Source organism: Barbus barbus, assembly GCF_936440315.1.
Source record: "Barbus barbus genome assembly, chromosome: 49".
NCBI classification, from domain to species: Eukaryota; Metazoa; Chordata; class Actinopteri; order Cypriniformes; family Cyprinidae; genus Barbus; species Barbus barbus.
Window position 1 is genome coordinate 12,878,138 of NC_136727.1, and position 26,491 is coordinate 12,904,628.

The 26,491-nt window shown below is 37.4% G+C and overlaps 2 protein-coding genes across 2 annotated transcripts; one reads left to right on the forward strand and one right to left on the reverse strand.

The window, feature by feature from the left end:
• Window positions 1–1,837: 1,837 nt before the first annotated feature.
• On the forward strand, window positions 1,838–11,579 carry LOC306867790 (UBX domain-containing protein 6-like). Its single transcript, XM_079413666.1, has 11 exons — window positions 1,838–2,051; window positions 2,814–2,965; window positions 3,045–3,109; window positions 5,726–5,854; window positions 5,927–6,024; window positions 6,112–6,187; window positions 6,262–6,346; window positions 6,434–6,653; window positions 6,764–6,894; window positions 9,759–9,907; window positions 9,990–11,579. Exons 1-11 carry the CDS (start codon window positions 1,969–1,971, stop codon window positions 10,113–10,115), a joined length of 1,314 nt encoding a protein of 437 aa, XP_079269792.1. The 5' UTR covers window positions 1,838–1,968; the 3' UTR covers window positions 10,116–11,579.
• LOC306867789 (chromatin assembly factor 1 subunit A-like) lies at window positions 11,464–26,390 on the reverse strand. The gene is made up of 16 exons (XM_079413665.1): window positions 26,072–26,390; window positions 25,163–25,210; window positions 23,141–23,721; window positions 23,004–23,051; window positions 22,490–22,734; window positions 22,329–22,389; window positions 22,170–22,238; window positions 21,597–21,811; window positions 21,314–21,485; window positions 18,175–18,255; window positions 17,974–18,075; window positions 17,655–17,901; window positions 17,147–17,288; window positions 12,700–12,997; window positions 12,533–12,617; window positions 11,464–12,451 (listed from the first exon to the last, which is right to left on the reverse strand). Exons 1-16 carry the CDS (start codon window positions 26,124–26,126, stop codon window positions 12,327–12,329), a joined length of 2,574 nt encoding a protein of 857 aa, XP_079269791.1. The 5' UTR covers window positions 26,127–26,390; the 3' UTR covers window positions 11,464–12,326.
• Between the last annotated feature and the right edge of the window lie 101 nt (window positions 26,391–26,491).

The following is a 26,491-nucleotide window of genomic DNA, read 5'->3' on the forward strand; positions in this document are numbered from 1 at the left end:
TTCATGAAGTATGACGTCTTGTCGCAATTTTGCGACTTTGGCGCTTAGAGAGACTTCAATTTAATAATAGTATTATATTAACATTTCTATGGAAGCCCGTTTCCGCCACTGAATAAAAAATAAAAAGGTTATTGCCACTTTTTATCTCACAATTCTGGCTTTTTTCCCAGAACTGATATGTCTTTATAACTCGTAATTGTTTATATCACGCAATTCTGTGAGAAAAGTCAGAATTGTGAGATAAAAAGTCGCAAATCTATAGAGAAATGCATCCACTGGAGTGTAACTGCACTTTTATGTATGCATTTCTCTCAAAATAATTTACATTAATTAATTCCCGCATGATTATTTTAGTAGTTTTGAGGAATAAATATTTGGCTTATACTCTATACTCTTAAGATTTTTAAATAAAACAGTAAATATTAAGCATGTGTATTTATTTCTTATAAAAGGTTTGTTTCACTGACTGTATAATGACATTTCACATTTTGAGGCAGATAAAATGCACTCCAAAACTGGTCTTAATGTAACACACACACACACACACATACACTCACACACACACACACACACACACACACACACACACACACACACACACACACACACACACACACTCACACACACTCACACTCGCACACACTCATACTCACACTCACTCACACACACACACACACACACACACACACACACACACACACACACACACACATGTTGGTTTTTGTGGTTTATGGGGACTCTCCATAGGCGTAATGGTTTTTATACTGAACAAACTGTGTGTGCTATTGCCCTACACCAACCCTACACCTAAACTTAGCCCTCACAGGAGACTTTGTGCATTTTTAGATTTTCAAAAAAACACCATTTAGTATGTTTTTAAGCCTTTTGAATTACGGGGACATAGGCAGTGTCCTCATAAACCACCTTCATATTGTAACACCTCTGTCATACCCATGTCATTATACAAATTTGTGTCCTCATAAACCACATAAACATGCAAGAGACTGTTTCGAAATGTTTGAATTATTGAGGATATAGTCGTTCTCCCAATTTTTATCTGCACCCTTCAGCCATTGTAAGGCCATAATTGACAACATTATTTCATCTGATATACACCTCTGTCCTTGGCCTCTTCTTCCTCTTCCTCTGTTTCGCCTCTCCATGCATCCTTGCTCCTCTTCTTCCTCTCGTCTGTTGACCCTGATCGTTTTCTGGATGTTCATCCATCGTCAGAATTTGTAAGTTTTGTGTTGTCCTCTGTCTATATATGCTTTCCAATGAAATGCACCTTTGAGCTATTTCAGAGAATTGGTTCATACTTGGTTGATCTATATTCTCTTTATTAGTGAAAGTCAAGATTCACTTGTACAATTCATGGCAAATTTACAAAAAGTCTAATAGAGATGTGTAGAAAATATGCTTGACAGTTTATGACAATTAGATCAACCATTTTGCATTTAATGACTTATACGATGAACTAATGACTAGATGTTTTGAGGGGAAAGACTATTCCACAGAGAACTATATAATGCATTTTGAGCAACAAGATATTAGCAACTAAAAATGAAGGAAACCACAGAGAAATGGACATAATCAGTTGCATGAATCGCAATTTGTTGAAAAGAATGAGAAACTGCTTTTATGATGTGCACAAGTGACTAGATGATGTGGAGGTTGAACAAGTAATTTTGAAAATGTCATTTCTGATCTGAGAAATGCACCAAAGCGACTGAGAAAAACTGTAATAATAATTATAATCATCACAGAAAGGATGTGTCCCTCCCCTCCGCGTGATGTCGCTAAAACCTCATGTTTGCGTCCAGGTCGCTTTATGACCATATTTCCGGTTGAGGATGTTGTAAACACATCGCTTGGGTGGTGGTGGTGTGTCTGACAGTTATAAATAATTCACAACAACTTGTTTTTCTTTTTTGAAAGCCATTTTTCGCACACAGTGAATCGCTAAGGATGAAGAAGTTTTTCGAGGACATCAAGAAGGATGTGAAGTTCAAGACAGCAGGGCCAGGAAAGAAACTTACAGAGGAGGGCAGGTAACAGTTAAAACATCAGATACACTTCACATTAAACTCAATTACACATTATGAGTTTATATGATATAAACTTTCTCGCCTTTGAAACTGTTAAAACTCCAAGTTAGCTATTATTTTACACCTCAAATCTATTGTAATGCACAGAAATCTGAACAAAGTGCATCTATACCTGTCTGACTACATTTCTGACATAATCATATCTGTACGGAAACATGTATAGTATGTGCTAAATGCTTTTTCCTGTTAATAATAGTATCCGACTTGTGAGTTTAACCTTATCTCTATAATTACTGAGAGGCTTAGTAAAGGTCTCGAGTTAGTCACGTGGGAGTGATTTAAACACTGCTGCTTGCTGTTATTGGTTACAAGCACAGATATGAGGGTGATATGTGACCCTGGACCACAAAACCAGTCATTTTTGACATTTATACATAAATGAATAAATAAGCTTTCCGTTGATGTATGGTTTGAGATACAACTATTTGAGAATCTGAGGGTGCAAGAAAATCTAAATATTGAGAAAATCACCTTTAAAGTTGTTCAAATGAAGTTCTTAGCAACACATATTATAATCAAAAATCAAGTTTTAATATAGTTATGATAGGAAATAACTTATACTTAATATTCTAATGATTTTTGGCTTAAAAGAAAAATTGATCATTTTGACCCATGCAATGTATTGTTGGCTATTGCTACAAATATACCTGTGCTACTTATGACTGGTTTTGTGGTCCAGGGTCACATATCTGGTTTCTCCTGCAGCTCTAAACCTCAAGCCCCACAGGCTCCTCACGGAGCGCCCAGAAAAAAGCCCACCGATGGCGCTCAGAGAGCAGGGGCCGCGGCCCTCGCCAGGATCGAGCAACAGCCCCGGCCCAAGGTGCAAACGTCCCATGATGCCATAAGGAATCAGGGTAGATTATTAGATTTGTTTGTGTTAAGAAATCAGAAAATATTAGAGAATTTTAGTCACAATTTGTCGTTGTGTTTCAGTGAAACGAGAACTTGAAGCAGAGGCGGCTGCCACAGCGGCCAGTCTGAAGAACACTGATGTCGAGGCAAGTCGGACACATGTAGTTTTTGTTTGCATTTTGCTGGCCGATTTGACTTTATTCTGATTCAGAATCACGCAAAACCAAATGTTTTTGCTGATATGTTGACTGAAAGTGTCTAAAAATAGAGGAGTTAGATTATGTGACTGGTATTTGGTCATGTGATCTAAACATGGCAGCCAGCATGAGGGTGGACCACCCTTATGTAGATGCCTTGTCCAAATATTCACACTTGCGGTCTTTGCACTTGACCACTTGACTACTTATATGACTTATTTCCTGTATTTGGCCCAAGTGTTCAAGTGAGGATGAAGACCACAAGTGTGTGTTGAACTTGGGACACACTTGTAGTGTTGTAAAAATGCAAGTGTTTACATAGTTTATTTTTATTTTAAATACTTTCTTTGGATTTTAAAATCAACTTCTAAATGTCTGTTCAGTAGTCCCTCTATAACATGACACGATGTACTTTGTGATGCTTTTAATTAAGTGATAAAAATCAGTTGCAAATATTTACAAAATAAATATCACCACAACTCATCTTTGCACCAATGTCATGTTTTACTACCAAATTATATGTAATATCTTATTATTATATTAATATTTAACTTACATTGGAAAGGTTTCCAAGATTCTTTAACGAGATCTTGGCAAATAGTCTCACGAATTATTCCAAAACATGATGCATGATGGGATACACTAAGCCTGGCATAGCGCTCCGGAGCGGCATTAGAGATGGTGTGGATTTAGCGTGCGGTTTTAAGACCTGGGACAGTCTTGCGCACTTACTTCCTGTCACACGCACACGCTCTCAAGTGGCCAAGACAGCAAGTGTGGGTATATGTGTAAGGCATATGTAAACCTTTTTTAAGCTACTTGTAGACCATTTTCAGTGTTTGCAAACAGAGATTAAGTTTTTTTCTGGTGGTCAGTTTTAAAGTAGCAGTGTATGGAAGTCATGGAATAAAAGAATAAAAAAGGGTTTTTTTCTCGCAATTCTGAGATTATATCTTACAACTAAAAGATATATATATATATATATATATATATATATATATATATATATATATATATATATATATATAGAATAAACAGTTAATTCAATGATATACTAATATATTATAATAAAAAAATGAAGGAGAATATTCACCATGAAAAAAAATGAATTTAAAAATAATATGAAAGGCATTTCTAAATATTTTTTATCAAATAATATTACATTTTAAAACATTTTAATCAAAAATTAGAGGAAAATGTAAAAATATATATAATGAAAGTCAGAGGGGACTGGAGTAAAATATTGGGTTATTTAAAAATTAGTTTTATTTATATTAAAATAAATTTACATTTTCATTGTTTCCACCTATTTGATTACCTCTCATCTGTGCAATATAGAAGTCAATTAAAATATATATATATATATTATTTTTTATAAAACAATATATTAAAATATTATAATTTAAATTCTGATTAAATTTAAATATTAAATAATAAAAGTGAATGAGACTGGAGCTGTAAAGCTGCAAAACGACTCATATCATAGGAAACATATAATTACTTTTTGTGAGGAATAGGCAGAAATTTAATTTATTTAGTGAAAATCTACATTTTGACAGCGTCAGTCTCCATTTACCTTCAATATGTGTATAAGAGCTAGGGATGTAACAATGCACCATGGACCGGTTGAAAATCGATACACTAATGTGATGATTCAAATCGGCTGAGATGCTAAACAAATCGCGATACAATTGGGGGTGGGAGTTTATATAAATGTATCTCTGAGGGGAACTGACAGTCTTTAGAAGTTTAGATGCAATTTCTTTTTTTTTTTTTCATCTTGCCTTTGTAAAATGCATAATAAAGTAGTGTTCATAAGCGCAGTGCTGCTTTTTTACAGCAGTAACCAAAGAAATGCTGTATTGCGGCTGTTCCATAAGCGCCACCTGGTGGTGGAGAGGGAATTTGCGTCTCATTCAGCTCATCTACTGTTTTTGTTTCGTGTAGATTTGTTTTATGTATAGTTTCAGTCAGACCATTCTGTCTTTGCTTCAAATTTCTATCTAATTTAGATTAAAAACATGTATGCAGCATCTTTGTTTGGATGCATCATGATGAAATTGCAGTGGTTGCCTCTAATTTTAAATGGAAAAAGCCTTAGTTTGTTTATATGAAGAGATTTCTTTTATTTGTGTTATTTGATTTGGGGTTTGTTTTAAAATTTCTATTTAGTTTTGTTATTTGACACATTTCAATTTATCAAAGAAGTGTGCAGGATTTTGTCCCAGCAATAATAGGACACCTTTTTTATTTATAATTTATCTTAAATCTCATTTTGTTAAAAAAAAAACATGAACATCGTGAATCGTATCGCATCGCGAATTGAGTGAATTGTTACAGCCCTAAAAAGAGCCTTTTTGGAGGCCATTGCATCCTTCAGAATGGTTCTCTTTGTGTCCCATAGGGAACTGAAAGTAATACGGGATTGGAATGAACTATAAACAAATTAAGACAGAATTTTCCTTTTTGAGTGGCCTGTCCCTTTAAGATTTCAGATCCAGTGCAGGCTCATTTCATCAGCAGCATTACTCTTTTACTGACCGTATTTATTTGTACCTTTTCAAGGGGGCCTGTGTTCCAGAAAAGGATCCATCTTGTTTCTCAGTGTCGGGAGTTTTCTTCATCTGTCCTCTCACAGGAAAAACCTTAACAAAGACTGAAAAAGAGATGCACATAAAGGAAGCCATTCTAATGGTGAGCTTATTACAGACAAAATCTTGAAGAGATTCCATTTAGAAGTTACTGAACATTCTTCTTTCTTCACAGAGGTTCTCAGAGGATGCCATAGAGGCCTCCATTATGATGATTCACACCTTTAATAAAGACAAAGAGAAAGTAAAGGCTGCCATTGACATCATTTGCAAGTGAGGACTATTTTTATTCAAACTTTGCACAATAGTATCTCAATGTGTTTGTATAATGTTCAACTGAAACTCAATGTGTGGACACAGGTACATCGAAAACATCTGTAAGAATCCCACTGAGGAAAAATACAGGAAGATCAAACTTAGCAACAAAGTGTTTCAGGTATGAGCATTTTCACTGTCAGGATTGAGAGAAAAAAGCAAATTCACTCATATTTTGTTGTTTTACTCGTAAAGGAGAAGGTCAGTGGGATTGAAGGCTCTCTGGAGTATCTTCAGGCGTTGGGATTTGAAGGCACCACATTGCCGGTGGACGGCGAAGGTAATATATGAATAGCATTATATTTAAATGTAAAGGTTGTAATATCTTTGACACCAAGTCCTCCCATCAATGAATAACGTCTCTCAGACAGGACTGAGGAGTTCTTGGTGTTGCCAGCGCAGGAGTCAGAGGCTCTGGAGCAGATGAAGGCTCATTTGGAGCAGCTGCAGAAGGGCGAGCCGGTCAGAGCGAAGCTGGACCGTCAGCCGCAGGTTTTCAGAGCCTCACAGCACGCAACACGCTTCGAGCTTCCTCCAGACTTCTACAATCTGACCGCGGAGGAACTGAAAAGAGAACAGCAAATGAAGTAAAGAATCAACAATAGTAGCAGTTGTGCTGTCTAAGCCTTACCGTGTCTCTTACCTTACTAAGCCTTATAAAGTCTTACCGTGTTTTTATGATCTTCCTTCATTGCAGGAGTGAAGTCGTGGAGAGAAATGCAATGCTGCGAACGAAAGCCATGCGTGAGAAAGATGAGCAGAGGGAGAGAAGAAAGTACAACTATGCGCTTCTGAGAGTGCGGTTGCTGGATGGAAATATACTCCAGGGTCGGTAGTTTTGTATTATTTTTATTGGTTATCTATTCCTCCTATGAGAGTTATGTTCGTCCATCTAGTAGCAGTGTTGGGGAAAGTTACTTTTAAAAGTAATGCATTACAATAATGCGTTACTCCCTAAAAAAGTAACTAATTACGATACTTATGGAAAGTAATGCGTTACGTTACTTTTGCACTATTTTCGCATTACTTTTTAAATATGAGCAGGGCTTGATTGTTTGTGTTTAATATAAGGAGTTCTATTTATAGCAAATGTAAAAACCCTTTCACACCAAAAAGTGTAATGAATAAACCTCAGGCTGAAGGAAAAGTAAATTAATGTCTGTACAGTAGAAGGCAGTAGAAGAAGGTTCAACACTCTTCAGCAATAAAAAACAAAACAATGAAGCACAATTTTTAGTTTATCTAAAGTCATATTTACTTATTAGTATGGTTGAACTGGAACATCAAAGGTTAACAGCAAAGACATTGGTTAATAAAATGGGATTAGATACATTTGTGTTATTTAACATATTTGATTATTGCAGGTTTGAGTCATATTCTGAGTTTGCATTTCACTGTTTTAATTCGTTTTGAGGAATACTAAATCTGTTTTTTTTTTTTCGATATGAGATGAATTAATACATTTAGTGTAGAACTACAGTAACATCATGTTCACAGCTCATACAACGCCTCTGTACTTCCGATTTCTCTCAACATGGGAACAGGGTACTTGTCAGCCAATAAATGGGAAAACAAAGTAACTGGCGTTACTTTTTTGAAAAAGTAACTCAGAAATTTTCTTGTAAATTAAAAAGTAATGCGTTACTTTACTAGTTACTTGGAAAAAAGTAATCTGATTACGTAACTCACGTTACTTGTAATGCGTTACCCCCAACACTGTCTAGTAGTAGTCCGTCTTTCTAAACAGTAGTAAACAGAAAAGGGAAAAATAGTGTGCAAAAATTAAATGTAATAAAAAGTCAAATGGTAAAACTGATTTAAAACATGAATCTATTTTATTCTGTTGTCAAACCAAATATTTTCCCTAAATATTTAACACAACTTTATAATATCTTTAAAAATGAAAAATATATTTAATATTTTGTTTTGTAATTTATTGTAATATAGTAGTAAACGGCAAAAAAAAGGTGTAAAAAGTAATATACACTATGAAGATATGTAATAATATATATAATGTAACGCTACACGTATTCGTACTGAACGAATACAGTATTATTATTATTTTTTTCTTCAGGAAATTCAAATAATAAATGGCGTTTTGACAGTCTTTGATGTGGCATGACAGATTGCTGTATAAACGCCTTGGAGAGCCGCTTCTGGGACGGTTCAGAAACGTGCTGGTATAAACCCAACACAAGCATTGACTCGAGCGGCCGCGATCAGCTCTGGCTCCCGTGTCTGAGCCGTGATGCGCCGCAGACCAGAGCGCAGCGCGAGTGAACGCGATCATTCCTTCCTCTGTACTACTAGTTTTAACGCGAATAAACATGACTGAACATCTCATGCCTCGTGTAATTGCTCAATCAGTGTTTCAACCGCGGAAACACATCAACAAAACGGTGTGGAAATAAAATGTCTCGCAACATTTCATTTACCTCAGCAGGTCATCAGTGTCCACAGCTTGTTAGTTCACTAGAGAAATGAAGTCTAGAGAGGAGCATTTCGCGAAATATTACACCATATACTCATTATATAAACCTGTTAATCTTAATTATTTAATGTATGTTTAAATTAATCTGTTATGAAACATGCTATGACAGCCAGTGTGTAATTGAATATATTTGAACAAATAGCCTAGAAATTGTATTATTTATATATAATTTAAAAACTGCATTATGTGCAATTTACATGCTTGCATTATACAATTTTTTTTTTTTTAAAGTTGAGTGTTGATCATCTATTTAAAAATAAATAGTAATTAAACTTAAGTTTGGGTTAAGTTGTTAGGCCTAATTGTTACCTTAGAATGTTAAAGGGCTCCCTATAGTATTAAGCATAAGCTGAGGTAGATTTTTATCACTAATTTAACTGTAACTGTATGTATTTAAAGAAAGAGCAACTTGTTCAGTAAACCACTGTATGTAAAAAATAAATAAGTTTAGTTTTTCCCCCTGCTGTACCGAAATCTTACCGAACCGTGACGTTAAAACCGAGGTATATACCGAACCGTCATATTTGTGTACCGTTACACCCCTAATATATATATATATATATATATACATACATACAGTTGAAGTCAAAACTTTACATGCACCTTTGTGAGGCAACTGCTCCAATACTTATGCTCACATCAGATAGAGGGAGGAAACTCTAAAAGTGCTGAACTTCTTAGCTGGTAAAACATCTATGTGTTGAATCACCCAATAATAAAATGTGACATTCTGTAGTTTTGTCTCATATTCATCTTTTAATCATATTTGTAAATGTCTTGACTCCACAGCCAACAGAGCAATTTTGTCTTTACTGTTACAATACTTTTGGAGGGCACTGTGTGTATATATATATATATATATATATATATATATAATATATATATATATATATATATATATACAGCAATAATATATTCATTCTAAATTTATATTTTACTAATTTTTTATCGTTATATTGTATTTTAATAACACACACATATATATTTATAGAGAGAGAGATTTTAGGAAAGGGGTCATTCACTGAGGCCCTTGGCATTAAAAAGTTTGAATGACACCCCATGGTCTCAAATAACATTTTTGGTCAAATGTGTGAGTTGCACATTGATGCATTTAAACTCTCCAGAATGCTTTGCCCCAGATGTCTGTTGTCTTTTGGCTAGCTTGTTCTTCAGCATAACCTCAATTTGAAATGCTCTGCAGGCACTTTCCTGGCGTGGGAGAAGGTGGCAGCGTTGTACCAGTTTGTGCGTGATTCTCTGGAGAATGGCTGGCAACCCTTTGAGCTGATGGCACCTGGAGGACAAAAACTAAAGGATGATGAGGAATTTGCTCTGAATGAGTACAACCTGGTAAGTCAAGTTCAAACAAAACAGTCCACAATGTTTAATTCAATACAAAATTATCAATACTTGAATCGAACATTTCTTCCAGGCCCCAGCAGCTCTGCTGACCTTTGCATGGGACGCCGCAGTGCAGGCAGACATCGCTGCTGCCGGAGGAAAGACTGCTGTTCTGCTTAAAGCCGCACTGTTAGAGAACATCAAGACCCTGAGCTGAACATTTAGTCTCCAGTCACTGCTGTCCCCGCCTGCGCTCTCCCACGAGTTTCTCGCCCATTGTCCACCACCACAATCCCACACGGTTTCACAGGATTGGCCCGATGCTTTGATTGTGTCCACAGCATGTGCTAGGTGGATTTATATGGTGCTAAACGCAGGAGTTTTTCCTGTCAGTGATGTTATGATGAGCGTTAGCACCTTATGGGCCAATTTCCAAACAATCTGTCCTATTATAATGCATTGTTGCTTGAGGTAACATGACCATGATATGATGAGGGAAGATGCTCAGTTCGATTGGAAATGGTCTGCGAGAGGATCTGTTGTAATTTAAAGCACTTTTTAGCTACCGCTGAAAGAGAAATGTTGATGTACCATGAATCTCATTGTGGCAAAAAAGCACTGATCTAACATGAGCTCTACCAAGTTCTGTCTTTTATTGTATTAATGTTTTGTTTCCTGCTTAACAAATGAAACTACGCATGAATGTTACAACGCAAATTAAATTAGACAAACAGCTCTGGTCTCCAACAATAATCTACCTCCTAATACAGATAAATGTCCACTCGTTTCACTTGTCACCATGTTAACTTGTATAAAACACGCAGCATAAATTATACATTTTTTGCACTAATTAATTAACACTGACCCGGCCTATTGTTTCATAGTTGAAAAGAAACCCATAACATGGAACGTTTTCTGTGAATGTGCGAGACTTCCACTTCATTAGCTTCTGTGTGTAAACTAGAATACAGTGCAGTAAACAGGAAAACTATTTGCGCTACAAATCAGTGCGTTTATGGTTAATATTTAAATATAAACATTAGTTCAGAATATTAAGCAGCATAACAGCGCTTTTTGTACAGGTAAAATAACTGGATGTGATTGACACCGGAAGCCTCACATATTTACAAATGGCCACACACGCACTCGCGTTAAAAATAATACAGATAACTTCTGGAGAGAAACAGCCCAGACACTAGATAAGTTTGAGTCTTTCTAGTCTGTGTTCGCACCCACTAACAAATGCTAATAAATTAAATATACCTTGAAAGGCTACGTGATGGTGTCACCTTATTTTTAAATGCAAAAACCATTTAGTGTGAATGTGTGAGACTTCCGCTGCATTAGCCGCTGTAGGTAAATAACTTTAATACAGTGCAATAAATAAAAAACCCCCGCTACAAACCAGTGTTTATAATTACGATAATATAACAAATACAAGTTTGTAATACCATGGAGCACAGTAGACTGTTTTTGTAAAGTGGCTAACACTAGAAACCTTGCAGAGTCAATTTAAAAATTAACCCGATTTGATTATTAGACTGATTCAGTTGCAGAAGACCATTGTCACGTGCTTGTTTCTTTATTAAATCATCTTTTAAAAAGTATCAGTGCTTGTATTTTACACTCTATTTTGTCCAGTATAACATGTTCTGTATGAAATAAAATGCATTGTCAGATGAGATGTGTGAGAGAAACCAAATGTCATGTGACCACTTGGAAGGAAAACGTTCGTTAACAGCATATTAAAAGTTGTTCATTTTTTAAATAATGCTTTATTTAAACAAGCTTTGTAGGAAACCCATTACAACTGCAAACTACGGCGCAGTTTATTCGAGACAATTAAGAAAACACTCCGCCAAAAGAAACACCAATGCTGCTTTTTTTCCCCCATATTGGACGGCCACCTACTATTTCAGTTTCTACACCATTTTTCAAAAAACAAAAATAGTATTTACATCGCGTATGGCAGCCTGGGCAATGCAATGCTGTTTTTATACAAAGCGTCTTGGAAAAGAAAACAATGAAAAGACTTCTGGTGGGGGTGGAAGAAAGAAAGAAACAGAAATGGAATATAAAAGTGCAATATATTTCAATTGTCATTATTTTTGAGACATACACCAGTTCAAGTATTCTGAATTGAAAAAAAAATAATAATAATTAAAACTAGGTGCCAAGCACTGAGCCCAGCATAGAGCATCAACCTCCTGATTGGTGTCAAGAGCTGATGAATGTACCAGCAGAGCTTTCAAAAAGTGGGAGCTCACCCATGAAGAAGAACTGTACACCCTCTAACATATCTCCACTTAAAGAGGAGACAAATTATTCATTCTTGGGACCTTTAATACGGTGTGATCCTTCGAACTGTAGATCAGATTTTGAGCATCTGGTTCACGTGCATGCAAACCCAACAGGAAGGGGTCAGATCTCAGGCGGTGGCTGGGGTGAGGCAGGGTAGGGCAAGAGCAGCAGTTTCGGATGCATTCGTGTCCATGGGCTCTGTGTTTTTCTCGGTTTGTGGCAAGGATGTGTTGGCATCCTGTTCAGAAGATCCTAAGAGGAAAAACACCTTTATCAAGTTTATTCTGGCAGATTTGTGTTTGTTGTCAAGCTTTATTAGCAACATATACCAACCAGATTGTTCCCCAACGATGATGCAATCATCGTCTTCATCATCTTCAGTGTCTGCTTGGAAGCCATCGGTCTCCATGGCCTCAGTCTGAATTTGTTGTGTAACAAACAGCAAAGTTAGCAGAAGACAAGTAAACAGTAAGCAAAAAAACGAGTCTTCAACACTGCACCTGTTCGGAGTCGCAACATTTCTTCATGTACTTCGTGATGGAGTGGCTGCTGGCACTTTTCCTCTTGTTGGAGGGTGTGGAGGAGCTGGACATGGTGGGCGAGTTTCCCTGTGAGCCGGCGTGCTCGTCGCGGGTGACCTGAGCGCCGGAGGTGAGGTAGGTCCACTGGCAGGGAACAGGCAAAGCCTCCTGAGAATGACGGGCCAGAACTTCCGGATGCACGTACCAGCAGCATCGTCTGTAAGTGGAGTGCTTTTCATACACGGCGTGCTCCTTTATGATACGCCTGATGTGGATCCTTTTGGCAAACCAAGACAATATGCTTAGAAATGTGTTTTGTGTTGCTTCGTAATAGTCTGACATGCTGCCAAAAAAAACAACTGGAAGCCAATGACAACATGTTTTCCAGGCATTAGGCAAATGACTCGATTTAAACATAAATAAACACCAAAATTGCCACATATTTCCAAAGGAATATATCAATGGTGGGTTGCTGAAACCCAGATATTTTCACTTTTATTCTGACATAAAATGCATCAGTAATATCCACTTGTTATTTTTCTTAGCTTGTATATGCCTCTCAACAGGCGGTTGCTAACAAGTGACTAAAGGGGACTGCTGATGTTATCGGGCACATTAACCGTCTTCACACAAAACAGGAAAACTCATCAACTCACTAGTCCACTTTTACAGCCTCATTGTTTACAATCATGCTCTTGCAAACTACTCAAACTTTCCAAATTGTAGATTTTAAATAAAGACAAAGAATAAGAAGCTTAAAGGATTAGTTCACTTCCAGAATAAAAATTTCCTGATAATTAGTGGTGACCAACGGGTTGAAGGTCCAAATAGATGAACATTTATCGTTAAAAAGTAATATATATATATATATTTTTTTTAGAAAATGACCGTTTCACTAGATTGAACTCTTATTCCTTGGCTGGGATCGTGTGTAGCTGCATTGAAACTGCAATTTGGACCTTCAACCCACTGATCCCCCTCTAAGTCCACTAGCTATATGGAGGAAAATCCTGGAATGTTTTCCTCAAAAACCTTGATTTCTTTTCCAATGAAGAAAGAAAAAGACATGAACATCTTGGATGACATGGGGGTGAGTAAATTATCCGGAAACTTTAATTCAGGAGTGAACTAATCTTTTTAAGTCATGCAGCTGTGTAGTTCATTTATATCCGAACTAGCTTTTTTATTTCTGTATTTATGCTTCAAAATTTATAAAAAGTATGCAAATTTTTGAAGATGGATACAATTTGTAAGAATGATGAATTTTAGTTGGTCACAGCATTTATTTTCTACAATAATCCAAAAGCCAATTGAAAAATCTAAAACTTTAAGCCCGGGACACACCAAGCCAACGGTCGGCGAGCATCTGTTGGGATAGTGTATCAATTAGCTGGTTAGTTTGGTGTGTTCCACACGTCGGCTTCCGTTGGGCTCATGTCGGCAGCAGTTTGCCAGATTCAACATGTTGAATCAGCGTCGGGGCCGACAGGGTGAGTGAGAACTCTAGAAAATTAAGTAAATGAAGGTGGTACAGACAGAAGTTTTAATGTTATGTGATCTTTCCCAAGCACTCCAATATGTGAATATTTTCATAACACAAACTGCTTAAAATGAAGTTAGTTATCAATATAACTGATATTCAAAATGGTAATCAAGAGCTGCTTTGTTTACATTTTGTATAAGCGTATATCCTTGTCTCAGTTTCTCCTTTTGAATAACAAATATTAGGGCTGCACGAGTAATCGAATGCGATTGTCATGCGCATGTTTGTCAGTAAAGCTGGTGCTGTAATCAGTAGTAAATCTCCATCATGTGCTTGATGTTCAGGTGGAGCATCATTTACTACACAGAGCCGTAGCTCACTGACAAGCTACGCAATATCGCAGACGATTTAATCGCACAATAATAAAATCCAAGATGTCGTTCTGCGATAATGACAGCTGTTTGCGTAGCATCTCAGTGAACTATGTGTAGTAAATGCTGCTCCATCTGAAAGCACATGAAAATGCCACATTTAAAAACACGTTTTTACTCCAAACTCACTTCATAACGTCAGTCGAGTGTTTGAAATAAATCCTTCTGTGAGATGATGCGGCTTCTTACACAGAATAAAGACGCGCAACACATTTCATAATATTCTAATGATAAAGGCTATGTCGATAAGCTTTGCATTATTGTATATTTAAATAAAAATTATAATAAGAACTCATAAATCATATTGTCTTAGTCCAGAGCTCTACAGCGCGACCATTTCAGTCGCATTTGCGATTGAAAACTACTGCGTATTAAGGGAGTTTGCAAATGTGATATTGATTTAATACAAGTTCATTAAACAAGTTAATATTAAGTGACTTATATTGTCTGACTACAACACTATTGCCTTATTTTGCTCTATTTCATCAACAAAAATAGTTTCAAACAAAGTCCCAGCCAAGCCGCAGCGCATCTCCATTCAAACACAGCAGTGTTTCGTTTATGAATGAACTGCGTTTTTAAATGAAGCTAGCGAGTCAATGATTCAATTACCCATTCATAAAGACAGTCACGTATTTCATTCCTGAATGAATCAGCCGTTCGAACGAATCATTTAAATGAATGATTCAGTGATAAAATCAGTGACATACCGCCACCTACTGGCAGTTTGTTTAATTTAAGTATCTTTTCTGTTATTTAAATCATTTAATATTTCTACATTCAAAATTGTATATTTTGAACCTCAACATGAATTTATGGATTTAATTGCACTTATGCAACCTCTGAGCCTCATTAAACATCTGAAAATTCATCGACAAGCCACTTGTGTGTTCTTCTGTGCCACCTCTGTTGTACAATATTTTTTCTTAAATACAGATTTCATTTGATTGGAATCTTATTCTACTTGTTTTTATTCTGTTGTTTTAATTATTAATCATAAAAAGCTTATAAATATATATTTTTTTAATTTGACAAAAGATGACATACTTTTAAAAAAGTTAGAAAAATGCCATTACAAAGGTAAAAACTAAATTCCCTGTAAATCACTTTAAGGAATCAAGTATCACCTCGTAAAGGGAAGGTTCATTTTTTAATAGAATTTTTGATTATTGATTTAAAGGTGCTCCTAAATTTTTGACCGTGTTCCTAAATTCCTAAAAAGAAACACTCCTAAAAAGAAAAGTAAGCGTAGAGCCCTGTCTTAGTCCTGTGTTTATTAGTCACGTTGAATCAATGAAAGCAGTTAAATCTTCTGTTTACTCAGCTGCAGCGATCGGTATTTCCATGAAGGATTTGTTCAACGTGGTGTATGTGGAATTTCTGTGCGAGAGCACCCTCTGGCCTTTAGATGGAGATTTACTACTGATCACAGAACCGTGCTTTACTGAAAGATACACAGGACAATTGCAGCTTTTGCTTTATTGCGATTTCATTTCAATTTGTCGTGCAGCCCTAACGAATATATATTATTGATAGCAGCTGATATAGACTTCTAATTCCTCTCATGCAGGCACAGAACGCATGTGTTAGTTTGAAGTCGACTGTGTTCAAGCACAGCTTTTTGTCCAGATGCTGCTGGCGCAAGGCGACAACACCGTCGGCTTTTGTCGCTGCTAGTTCTTTGAAGTCGGCGTGGTGTCCCGGCCTTTACAATACGGTTCCATGTGTTAACAACAGTTAAATCAATAATTAAAAATATATCCAAAGCATTTATTAATCTTAGTCAATGTCGATTCCAACACTTACTAATACATTATTAAAATCAAAAGTTGTAATTATTAATGTTATTCAATGAACCTGAGCTAACATAGACTAACAATAGTTGTGTTTTTTTAAGTAATGATAAAGATGAATAAATACTGCAACAAATGTATTGCTCATTGTTATTTAAGAGCCCCTTTCACACAGTAATATCAGTAAATTGTCGTAAAATGATCGGAATGATTTTAAAAATAAATACAAAAATGCGCTGTCCACACAGGCAGTGAAGTTCCATCTTTTTTTACCAGTAAAGCACCATTCACAGATCAGTTTCAAAATACCGGTAAATTCTGTGATTTAAGTGGAATTGACCTTTTAGACACTGTATTAGACGACTTCAAACCGAACTACACAGCGCAGCGTAAATGCGTCATCTACGTCAGAATGTTATGATAGGCCCAGAGTAGATGCTTTACGCCAGCGTGCTTATACCGGTAATCTCATTCTGCGTTCACACAGAGCACATTACCAGTAATGTTACAACTTCTAATACTGGAAAATTGCCGGTATTTTTGAAAAGGTCCTGTTCACACATGATCCCTTAGCGGTAATTTACCGGTTAAAACTGTATGTCTGAAAGGGACTAATGTTAGTTAATGCATGAAATATAGTTAACAAATGGAACCAGGCTTTTTGTCAAGGGAACCAGGTTGATGCTAACTTTCAGCATGAAATTGTGAGGCTGGGTTACCTGGGTGGGACATTGTCAGTAAAACTCGTAGGGCTTTCTGTGGGTGAGGAAGTTTGCTGGCGATAGAACTCCAGGAACTCATTGATTATGACCTTACTGCTGTTCACATTCCCATGCAGCAAGGGCAGCAGCTGTGACAGCACTGAAGAGAAGTGAAAAACGCATTAACATCACAACAAAACGTGAGAGGTTTTGCAGTGCTACTTTGTTCAGGTATGCAAACTAAGTGGATAATGAAAATATTCATGTTTTGGGTGTGAATTTTCACTGGTGATTCACACAGCTTTGTTGCACCACTCATGGTGTGAATAGGCTGAAAACGGCCTATAATATAGTGTGCATGCTTCATCGTAATGCAAATGCCATCCTTGCATGATCTTACACTTGAGCACTGCATGTAGAGGCTCATTTTAATAAAAGCATTTCATAAAGTAACAGACTACATACAAATGAGAAAATTTTATCTTCTAAATGCATCTATAATCTACCAAGCATATGCTGTACTCACGTTTCTCGTTCCTCTGTTTGCGTGAGAGGTCCTGTTCAGGGGTGCAGGGCTCATCTCTGGGTAAAGGCTCAAGCATGCAGATAGCGTACGGTTGCAGGAGGTCCAGCGCAGGCTCTTCCCCATCCCACAGGCAGCCACGCACCACTCCCTCCAACACCTTCACCTTCCCTTTAGACATCAGCTCATTCTCCCATTCACGAGCCTTCAACCTCTGACGCACCTTCTGCTTCTCCGGATCTCCACTCTCCTGCAAGAGCAGCCCGTTAGCATCACGATGTGACTGAATGGGGCGACTGAAGAAGGAGGACGTTTAAAATACCTCGTCTTCCTCAAGTGCACCTTCCCCATCAGACAGATAACCGTGGGGCACAAAGAACCCATCATCGTCATCGTCATCATCTCCTCCTTCATCGTCATCATCCTGGAAGGAAAAGCCAGGTTGAAGTCAACACCATATTCAAACATACAGACAACAGTGGCTAATTTGTCACTACAGAAATAGTGAAGTCATATCACTCACCCCCTCACTGTGTGACAGAGATTCTCCTGGCTCCTCTTCCTCCCACTCTTCATCACTGTCCACCTCATAATCCAGGAACTCCTGATAAGACAAAAATTTCAGGTTACTATGGAAGCTTTGGGAAATAATAAAGTCATAATTATAAATTTCAAAGCAGCTTCAGAGAAAACCACAATGTTAATGTTTAGAATCCTACTCTCTTCATGCCTTATAGTTGCATTTAGCAGGATAGGGCCGGGTAATTTAATTTACATTTTGCAACTATCATGCAATCAACCAGCTGTGATTGCTCTCTCCCAACACGAGTATACTACATATACATGGATATACATAAGTTATATACAGGGATGCTCCGATCAGGATTTTTGCAGCTGATACGGAGTACCGATTTCTTGTAATGGTGATCGGCCGATACTGATGCTTCAAGCTTTATATAACATTTGTAATAATGTTATACAAATTATCAAACATTATTCCTTATACAGTAGGGGTGGCACGGTACACAGATGTTACGGTTTGGTACGTACGGTTCGGGGTCACAGTTCGATACGATTTCAGTACAACAGGAAAAAAAAAAGTTGTTCAGTTTCTTTTAATTTATTTTGAACAGACAGTAGTGCAAATTGCAATTTTTTCCACCTAGACGTGAAAATACTTAACGCAATTAACGCAAGGGCAGGGTTACGGTTGGCCACCCCAACTGCTGCCTCTGTCACTTTTTGTGCGAGTCAAGCGAGCTGTAGCCTGTATCATTTCATATCAAACAGCGAAAGAAACTGTGCATGCAATGTCGTAGTTATGCCTTCAGTTAAGGCATGAAGTTACCAAAAAGGAGATTAAAGCTCCATTAAAACCGTGTGCATGCAATGTTTTATATGCGTCACATTTAAGAACATGTCTCTGAAATGGTTTTAAAAACTGTCCCTGAGGCACCCCAGCACTGTCTCCCTCATCTAAAACACCCGATTCAACTCGTCCGCTCATTAGTAGAGACTTTAAGATCAGAAGTGGGTCAGAAAAGGTAAAGAGATTTGTGACAAAATAAGATGCATGTCAGATCCGTGTCACGTTCAGCAGGAGCAGCTTTTAAAGCAATAGCAGGCAAATAAGCTAATAACCAGCTGCTGTCATGTCTATTAATCCAAGAACAAAAGAAAAAAAAAAAAAGAGGAAATCAATAACTTTTATAGCTTTAAATGGTTCATCTATATTTCATTTAGAATTTAGTGTTTGGCAACTATTCATTTTACATATACTATATACAGGTAGGTATATATATATATATATATATATATATATATATATATATATATATATATATATATATATATATATATATATAGAGTTGCTGTTAGATAGCTAGGTTGGAATTTAAACTTTGAAGTTTATCTTTCTTTTCTGCTCAAGATGAGAATGTTTTGATTATCCAATCTTAGAAAGAGGACAAAATAAATAGAAATATTTAAACTCAAATATGGAGAAGTCTGATGTAACTCATAAGGTTTAATGCTGTCCAATATAAGACTGAAGAGGAAAAAAAAAAATTGAAACATTTAAACTACTGAAAGAACAAAACGGAGTAGTTTGATCACTGTTATCCATGGGTGCTACAGATAATCTGCGGGTCGGGTAATAAAAAAATGCATTCTGATTATTTGCGGGTGGATAAAATAAATCATAAATGATGCATTAACTACTATTTTTTTATTATTATACATTTTTTCATTAGGCAGACGATTTCATTTGTGTGTGTGTTCGTCTGATCATCGTGACAGAAACGGTGACATTCCAGATAAAGTTTAAAAGGAGTAAAGCCTCTGTTAATGCTATTGAGTAGGCTAATACGGCCAAAGATGATATTTTTTTATTTTTTTAAATGTTCATAGAGCGGCCGCGATCAGCTCCGGTGCCCATGGAGCCGGAAAGCCTGCTCTCCGCAGACGTGCAGTGATGCGCAGATCAGCTCTAAGGTTGATCAGCTCTAAGGTTGATCAGCTCTAAGGCAGCTCTATCAGCTCACTGCTAAAAAATGATTTTTTTCCCCAAAACATTTTTCATTGTTCCTCGAGATGCCATAGCATTTCTACACCGGCGATGACTTGCAGCATATGTCCCCACGCATCGTATACATGTCATCAAATTGCGATCGGTTCGTGAGATCGGCCAAATGTATGAGTACCGATTGAGTCATAAAATGTGATCATCGGCCGATACCGATCTCCGGGCGATTGATCGGAGCATCCCTAGTTATATATCCAACTTTATATAAAGAGTAGGGCAATAATATAGTTACCGTTTGTCACAATGAGATAAATTGAGAAAGGAATGATGATTTAAAGTTGAAATTACGAGATAAAACGACAAAACAACATGAAAGCTAAAATAGATAGTCATGACATGGTCATTTTTTTTGCCATAATTACTATTTTCCCCTCAATTATTTAATAATTTTACCTCACATTTTTAAATAGTCAATTGTTATTTACACAACTAATGTGCTGACAACACGAGCATTTCATAAGATACAGTGGAAAAAAACTTCTATAGCTATAAATAACTTCTATAATTTTATGACAAACAAGCTTATCAATAGCTATAAATGATCCTTTTGTTGATTTCTGCAAAATTTTCAACTCTGTTTTCCATTCTGGCAAAGTTTTATGTATATGACACATTTTTTTGCTCAAACTGATTTTTACGTGGTGGAAACCATGTGTTACTTATTATGAACATACAAAATAATCTTAATAGGTCCTCTCACTGATTCAAATACAGAGCTGCAGTAGAATCAGAGGGAGTTGGGGCATTATTGGGTGTATTTCTGAATTGTTTGAAATCAGAGGAAGCAGTCAGTAAGTCGACTCTCGGGCCCTTGACAGTGACCAATGAACTTCTTTGAATGCTGAATAACAGCCAAGCCATTGTCCTGTTCAGATCTTATCCAAACTTTTCCTAAGTAAACATGAAGCCACAGATTGTATCCATGGATTATTTGATAAGAAATCTAATTTTCCTTGACATTTTTGAAAAATGACCTCTTTCAAGAAGCACAGGAACAACACAAGTGTATTTAGACAGTAATCACAAGCACAATGCTGTTGCCACAACAACAGTAAAGTTTAAGGTGGCTCTGTTTTACCTTGTCCTGTCTAAGTGGGCAGCGTGGAGAGATGCGAGTGCTCTTTTTGCACCAGGTCCCCCAGTAAGCTGGACGATAGTTGTCATGGAACTGCAGGAGTTTCATGCGGCCATAACGGTGACGGTCTGGGACACCATCTGCCTTTTGGCTGTCAGTTATGACCACACAATCTCTAATAACAGAGAACAAACAAAACGAACAAAGAATAAGCCTTTCACTCTTCATATAAACAGCAGCTGGTGTTCCGCACAGTATCTCAGCAGCAGGTTCAATGTGGCTTTACCTTATTGCACTGTGACTGGGCCTGGTTGGACCTGAACTGCGAGGTTTGTGCCTAGTCCAGTCTTTCAGTCCATTAAGAGTGCTGTCAGGTTGGGCAAGAAAATGGTCCAGTTCCTCTAGAACAGCGTCTTCACATTGTACTCGAGTCAGTGGAGCTAGAGACATGTTCGCTTTAATCTCAAAAGGAGCAAATTTCCCACAGGCAGACGCCAGAGTCTGAAACACAACACAATATTCACAAAACATGTTTGGAGAAGATAACAGTTTAAAGCATGACAGCCATCACATTGGGAAAGATTTCTAGCATTTAGATTATCTTTATCTTATCTATTTGTCCAACAAGGCCTCATTCTCAAATGATGTCATCTGTAAATGTTTTAGTAAAGTTTGACACACCAGGGGGCTGTTTCACAAAACAAGTTTACCAAACAAGCCAAGGTTATTCTGACTAATTTTGAACCAAATCAACTGACAATAATTCAGACTAACTGAAATAAACCTGGTTTATTTGGTAAACTTGCTTTATGAAACAGGTCCCTGGTCTTTACTCCACACTGAATTATGTGACTCTTACCTTTGGTGCCAACTGGGTCTTGGACTTCTGTAGAAACCGTGTAATCTCAGCCTTCTCAGCTTTGATTCGCTAAACAGAAGCACAAATGTAATGAGGACCTGAACAGTTTGCAAATCAGAACTTGAAGCTCTCAGGAAAAAGGCTAATAAAACCACTCACTTCTTTCTTTTCCTTCAACCGTTTTTCCTCCTCTTTCTTCCTTTTCTCTTCCAGTTTTGCTCTAGATAGGATTTACACCAGATTTTAATACTCATATCCTTCGTGAAATGAAGAAAAACACCAGTACAACTACTATTGTGATACTGTACTGAGACACTCACTCAATTTTCATTTGCCGCTGCTCTTCTTTAGCTCTTAGTTTCTCTGCCTTTTCTTTCTCCTCCCTCTCTTTTTTCTCCCGCCGCTCTTTTTCGTCTTTCTCCTTCTTTTCTTTCTTCTCCCTCTCCTTCTCTTCCTTTAGTTTGCGGGCCTCCTCTTTCTTCCTCTCCTTGGTAGCTTTGGCCTCCTCTTTCTGGCGTTCTTTCTCTTCCTTTTGTCGCCGTTTCTCTTCCTGCTCTTGGACACTCTAACGGACAATAAGACAAAGAGCTATTCAAATGGAGTGCAGAATTCCACAGTGACAAGACTTTAAAAGGAAACAATCAATCCTTCTTGAACCCTTAACAAAGTGCAAACATTCACATTGTGATAAAACTTGGTTTGGGACTTTTGGAGGAGAACTTACCCACACCAGCTACTACAATTTCAGCTTTGGGCTCATGTAACCAAAACCTGACTCCCATAGACTGATTAACATTACATTAAAAATGCTGGTTGCTAAATATGTGATTTTACCTTAAGGGATCTTCTTTTCATTTTACTAGCTACATCAATCTGTGACGTCTGTAGAAAGAAGAGAGACTGATCAATAGGTTGAACTTTTAAGCAAAAGAAGAGATAAAACGATAAAGCATCAATTCATGTCTACTCACAGAGGCAGGGGTGGCGGGAGCGCTCTTGCTGGGCTCTGGTGAGCTCTCTACCGCTGAGAGGGAGCTGGTCGAGCTGGTCGACAGCACAGACTCATTCCCGTGACTGACTTCAGTCTCCTGCTGCTCCTCTTCCTCAGTGTCAGAATCCTGAGTCATGTCCAGCAGTGGAAGTGTGTCTTCGTCTTTCTCCGTCTCTTTATTTGTCAGTGGCACGGTTGGTTCTGTAGATTTTGTGGCATGTTCTGCATTCTTTGTTGTTTCTTCGCTAAGGGGGCAGGTGGTGGCAACTGGAGGTGCAGGCTGCTGTTTGACAGCATCATTTGAGTCTTCAGTGAGGTCGATTGTGGCTTCAGGGCCAGAGCGGACCGGGGAACGCTTCTGCCTGCTCATGAAGCAATCAAGTGGTCCGCGGCCATTTACCAGAGCCGGGCCGTGATGCATTGGGGTGGAGGAGTTGTCCATATCATTTTCTCCATCTGACGCACTGGGTTCAGAAGACTTGGGGGCAACCGGACCTTTGGTTCTTTTGGGCTCATTGCATTCCTTGGGTTCTGGGTTGAGCCTTTTGAAAGGTAGACGTGCTGTAGGGAGGCAACACTATAAATTAATCTGAAAAGATTATAAAATGTTAGGCTTCATACATTTGCTGGACTTTATACTCTGAACATCTGGGGATCTGTGTATCAAGCATATCTCGCAGTTTAGCAATAGTAGACTGCAATTATTTCAAATGATTTGAACATTAAAGTTTTAGTTCACACACATGCATCGTGGTACTCTCATGAACGTGTCGAAGCCGGACACAGAAGAGAAGAATTGTTGAATAAAGTCGTTATTTTTGTTTTCTTTGTGCACAAATAGTATTCTCGTAGCTTCATAAAATTACAGTTGAACCACTGATGTAATAATTTAAATTTTTGGGTGAACTAAATCTTTCTTTAGAAAGGAATGAAAGCACACTGCAGCGAAGAAAAGAAAGTTACGTGGAATGGAATGCGGCAAAGTAACTGTTTTACCTCAATTATCAAAATTGTTGGAAGTAAAAGTCAAAATAAAATTATATTAATCACACATTCATTCTGGATGGAATCTCAAAGTGTGTCCCAATTAGCATTTGAACACTATATTATGCCATTTTCTTTTTTTAGTATAGTGCAATTAATGGGTTCACACTGAAAATAAAAGAGCACTTTAAATACCTGAATAAAGTATATATTTAATTATAGATACAAATGTAAAAGACTTTATGCACTTAATGGCTGCAGGTTCAATTGCATAGCTGAAGGAGAGGAGCTATTAGACTTGATGGATGACAAAATTACCTTATGTAACTCATACACTAAACTGGAGTGCACAGAGTGTATCATTTCGGACACACACCCACCCAAAAAAAAATAAAAATAAATAAATTTCTGTGAAATCTGTCAACTCGGTTTCCAGACTGGGGCAAAAATCTGGTCAAAAGTCATGTAGTGTATTCCAGCCAATCAGAAACAAAGAGTGGATTGTCAGTCTTACAATCAGACAAACATTTGCGTTTTTGAATAAAGATATATAACTAAAGAAAGACTTCATATTTTTATAATGTATTCTTCTCATACATTATGGATAACTTGGAACATTTAATCTACCTTTTTAATCACCATCATCCAACAGTACAGTAAAATCAACATGAGAACACACTTTCTAAAAAAAAAAAAAAAAAAACATTTGAAAAGTCTTCAGTCTTTAAGTGTTTTAAAAAGTTAAGAGCCCAAAGACAGTGACACTATAAGAATAACGTTGTAAAACATTTGGAAATGGTTTTGTGTTTTTATTCTTATAATCAGCAGAAATGGTCATTGACGGCTTATTAAAAAGTTTGCTTAAAATCATTTCCCACCCTATTAAACAGTTTCTTTTTTGGGAGCTTATGTAATAAACTGGGTCCTCATAGTATAACTAAGCATATACCAATATCATATGTTTCTGGGTGGGGATGGTTTTACATTGACTACAAATATTAACACTTAAGTTGTTTACCTTGAACAAGCTTCTTGCTGGCATTAGCTTTGCCCACACAATCCATGCCTGAAACATAAAGAGTTTGTAAAGGTCAAATCCTTTATCAGAAATACATATGCAGGCAATAAAAAAAAATTCAAATGGCATTAATCTGAGATTAACTTTTGATATATTGTTAACGCAAAACAATACTCGTTGTCAATGTACGTCTCGTCAAAACAAAGGTAAGTGATATCTCTGCATGCTAACTATTAGTTGACAGCCACATCGAACCCAAAGATTTGATTTTCGAGGTCAAGTAGTAACATTAAACTATTTAAATGTCAAAAAGTCACAACATAAAACGCAGAGCGCGCACAAACTTCCAAAGAAATAATGGAGGCCAGCTACACGTATAATGTTTAGTTCTGATCTCCCGCCTTTCAGTGAAGGATGGTTTGTAGGCCTGTGGCGACTGAGTTTGGCTACTGAACCGGTGTCTACGGAGACATTAAGTTCATCCATTAGCACAAGTCTGAAGAACAAAGGCCTAGACTGAGCTCACAACAATATAAACGGGGCTTATTTCGATTAACCCGCACGAAAACAGAAAAAATACACATTACACGTAATGAAAGTCACATTTTGTGAGAGTAGAAAACAAGATTGTCAATAACAAATCTGAGCTCACCTGCTAACATGCTAATTATGACCCCAAAACTTTCGACAACCCCAAATGCTGCTTTAAAAAGCCATTTAAGTTACATTTTATCGTCCCTCAGAAACACTAAACCAAATTAAAACCATTTCAGAAGTAATATCCTGTAAAATAGGGTGTTTTTCCACTCATTTCTGTTGTTAGACACCTATAGGAGCTCTCTGGCTTTATTTACTAACGTTATATTATTCCCAATATATAGCAGTTTTATTTCACATTAAACACCAGACCTCTTCGTGGTGTAGAGGCCAAAGGCTCTTCGGCCGCGAGCATCACGACCACCATCCGTCCTCGCGCTGGAAACGTTAAACGGAAACGGGGAGCGCTTTTTTGGACTCCGTACACAGCTCCTTAAGGCTAGTCATCGACTCCACGTCTTTCCCAAGTAACACATTAACGTGTCAACGGCGAATTCGCTGGCTTTCTATTAGTTTTAGAGTTGTAAATTGTGTTTTTTTCGTGTGTAATCCCGGTCCCGTCGTTCCCGTCTCTTCCCCGGTCAGACTCCCTCGAGGACCCCGCTCAGAATTGGCGGGAGCTTGTTGCGGGACTGGATCGCAGGCTGCGATTGGTCAGCGGCGTTTTGCGTCACATCAACGAAGAGTCACGTTATTGGCTGTCACAGTTGGCTCTGCCTCGCAACACGTGCC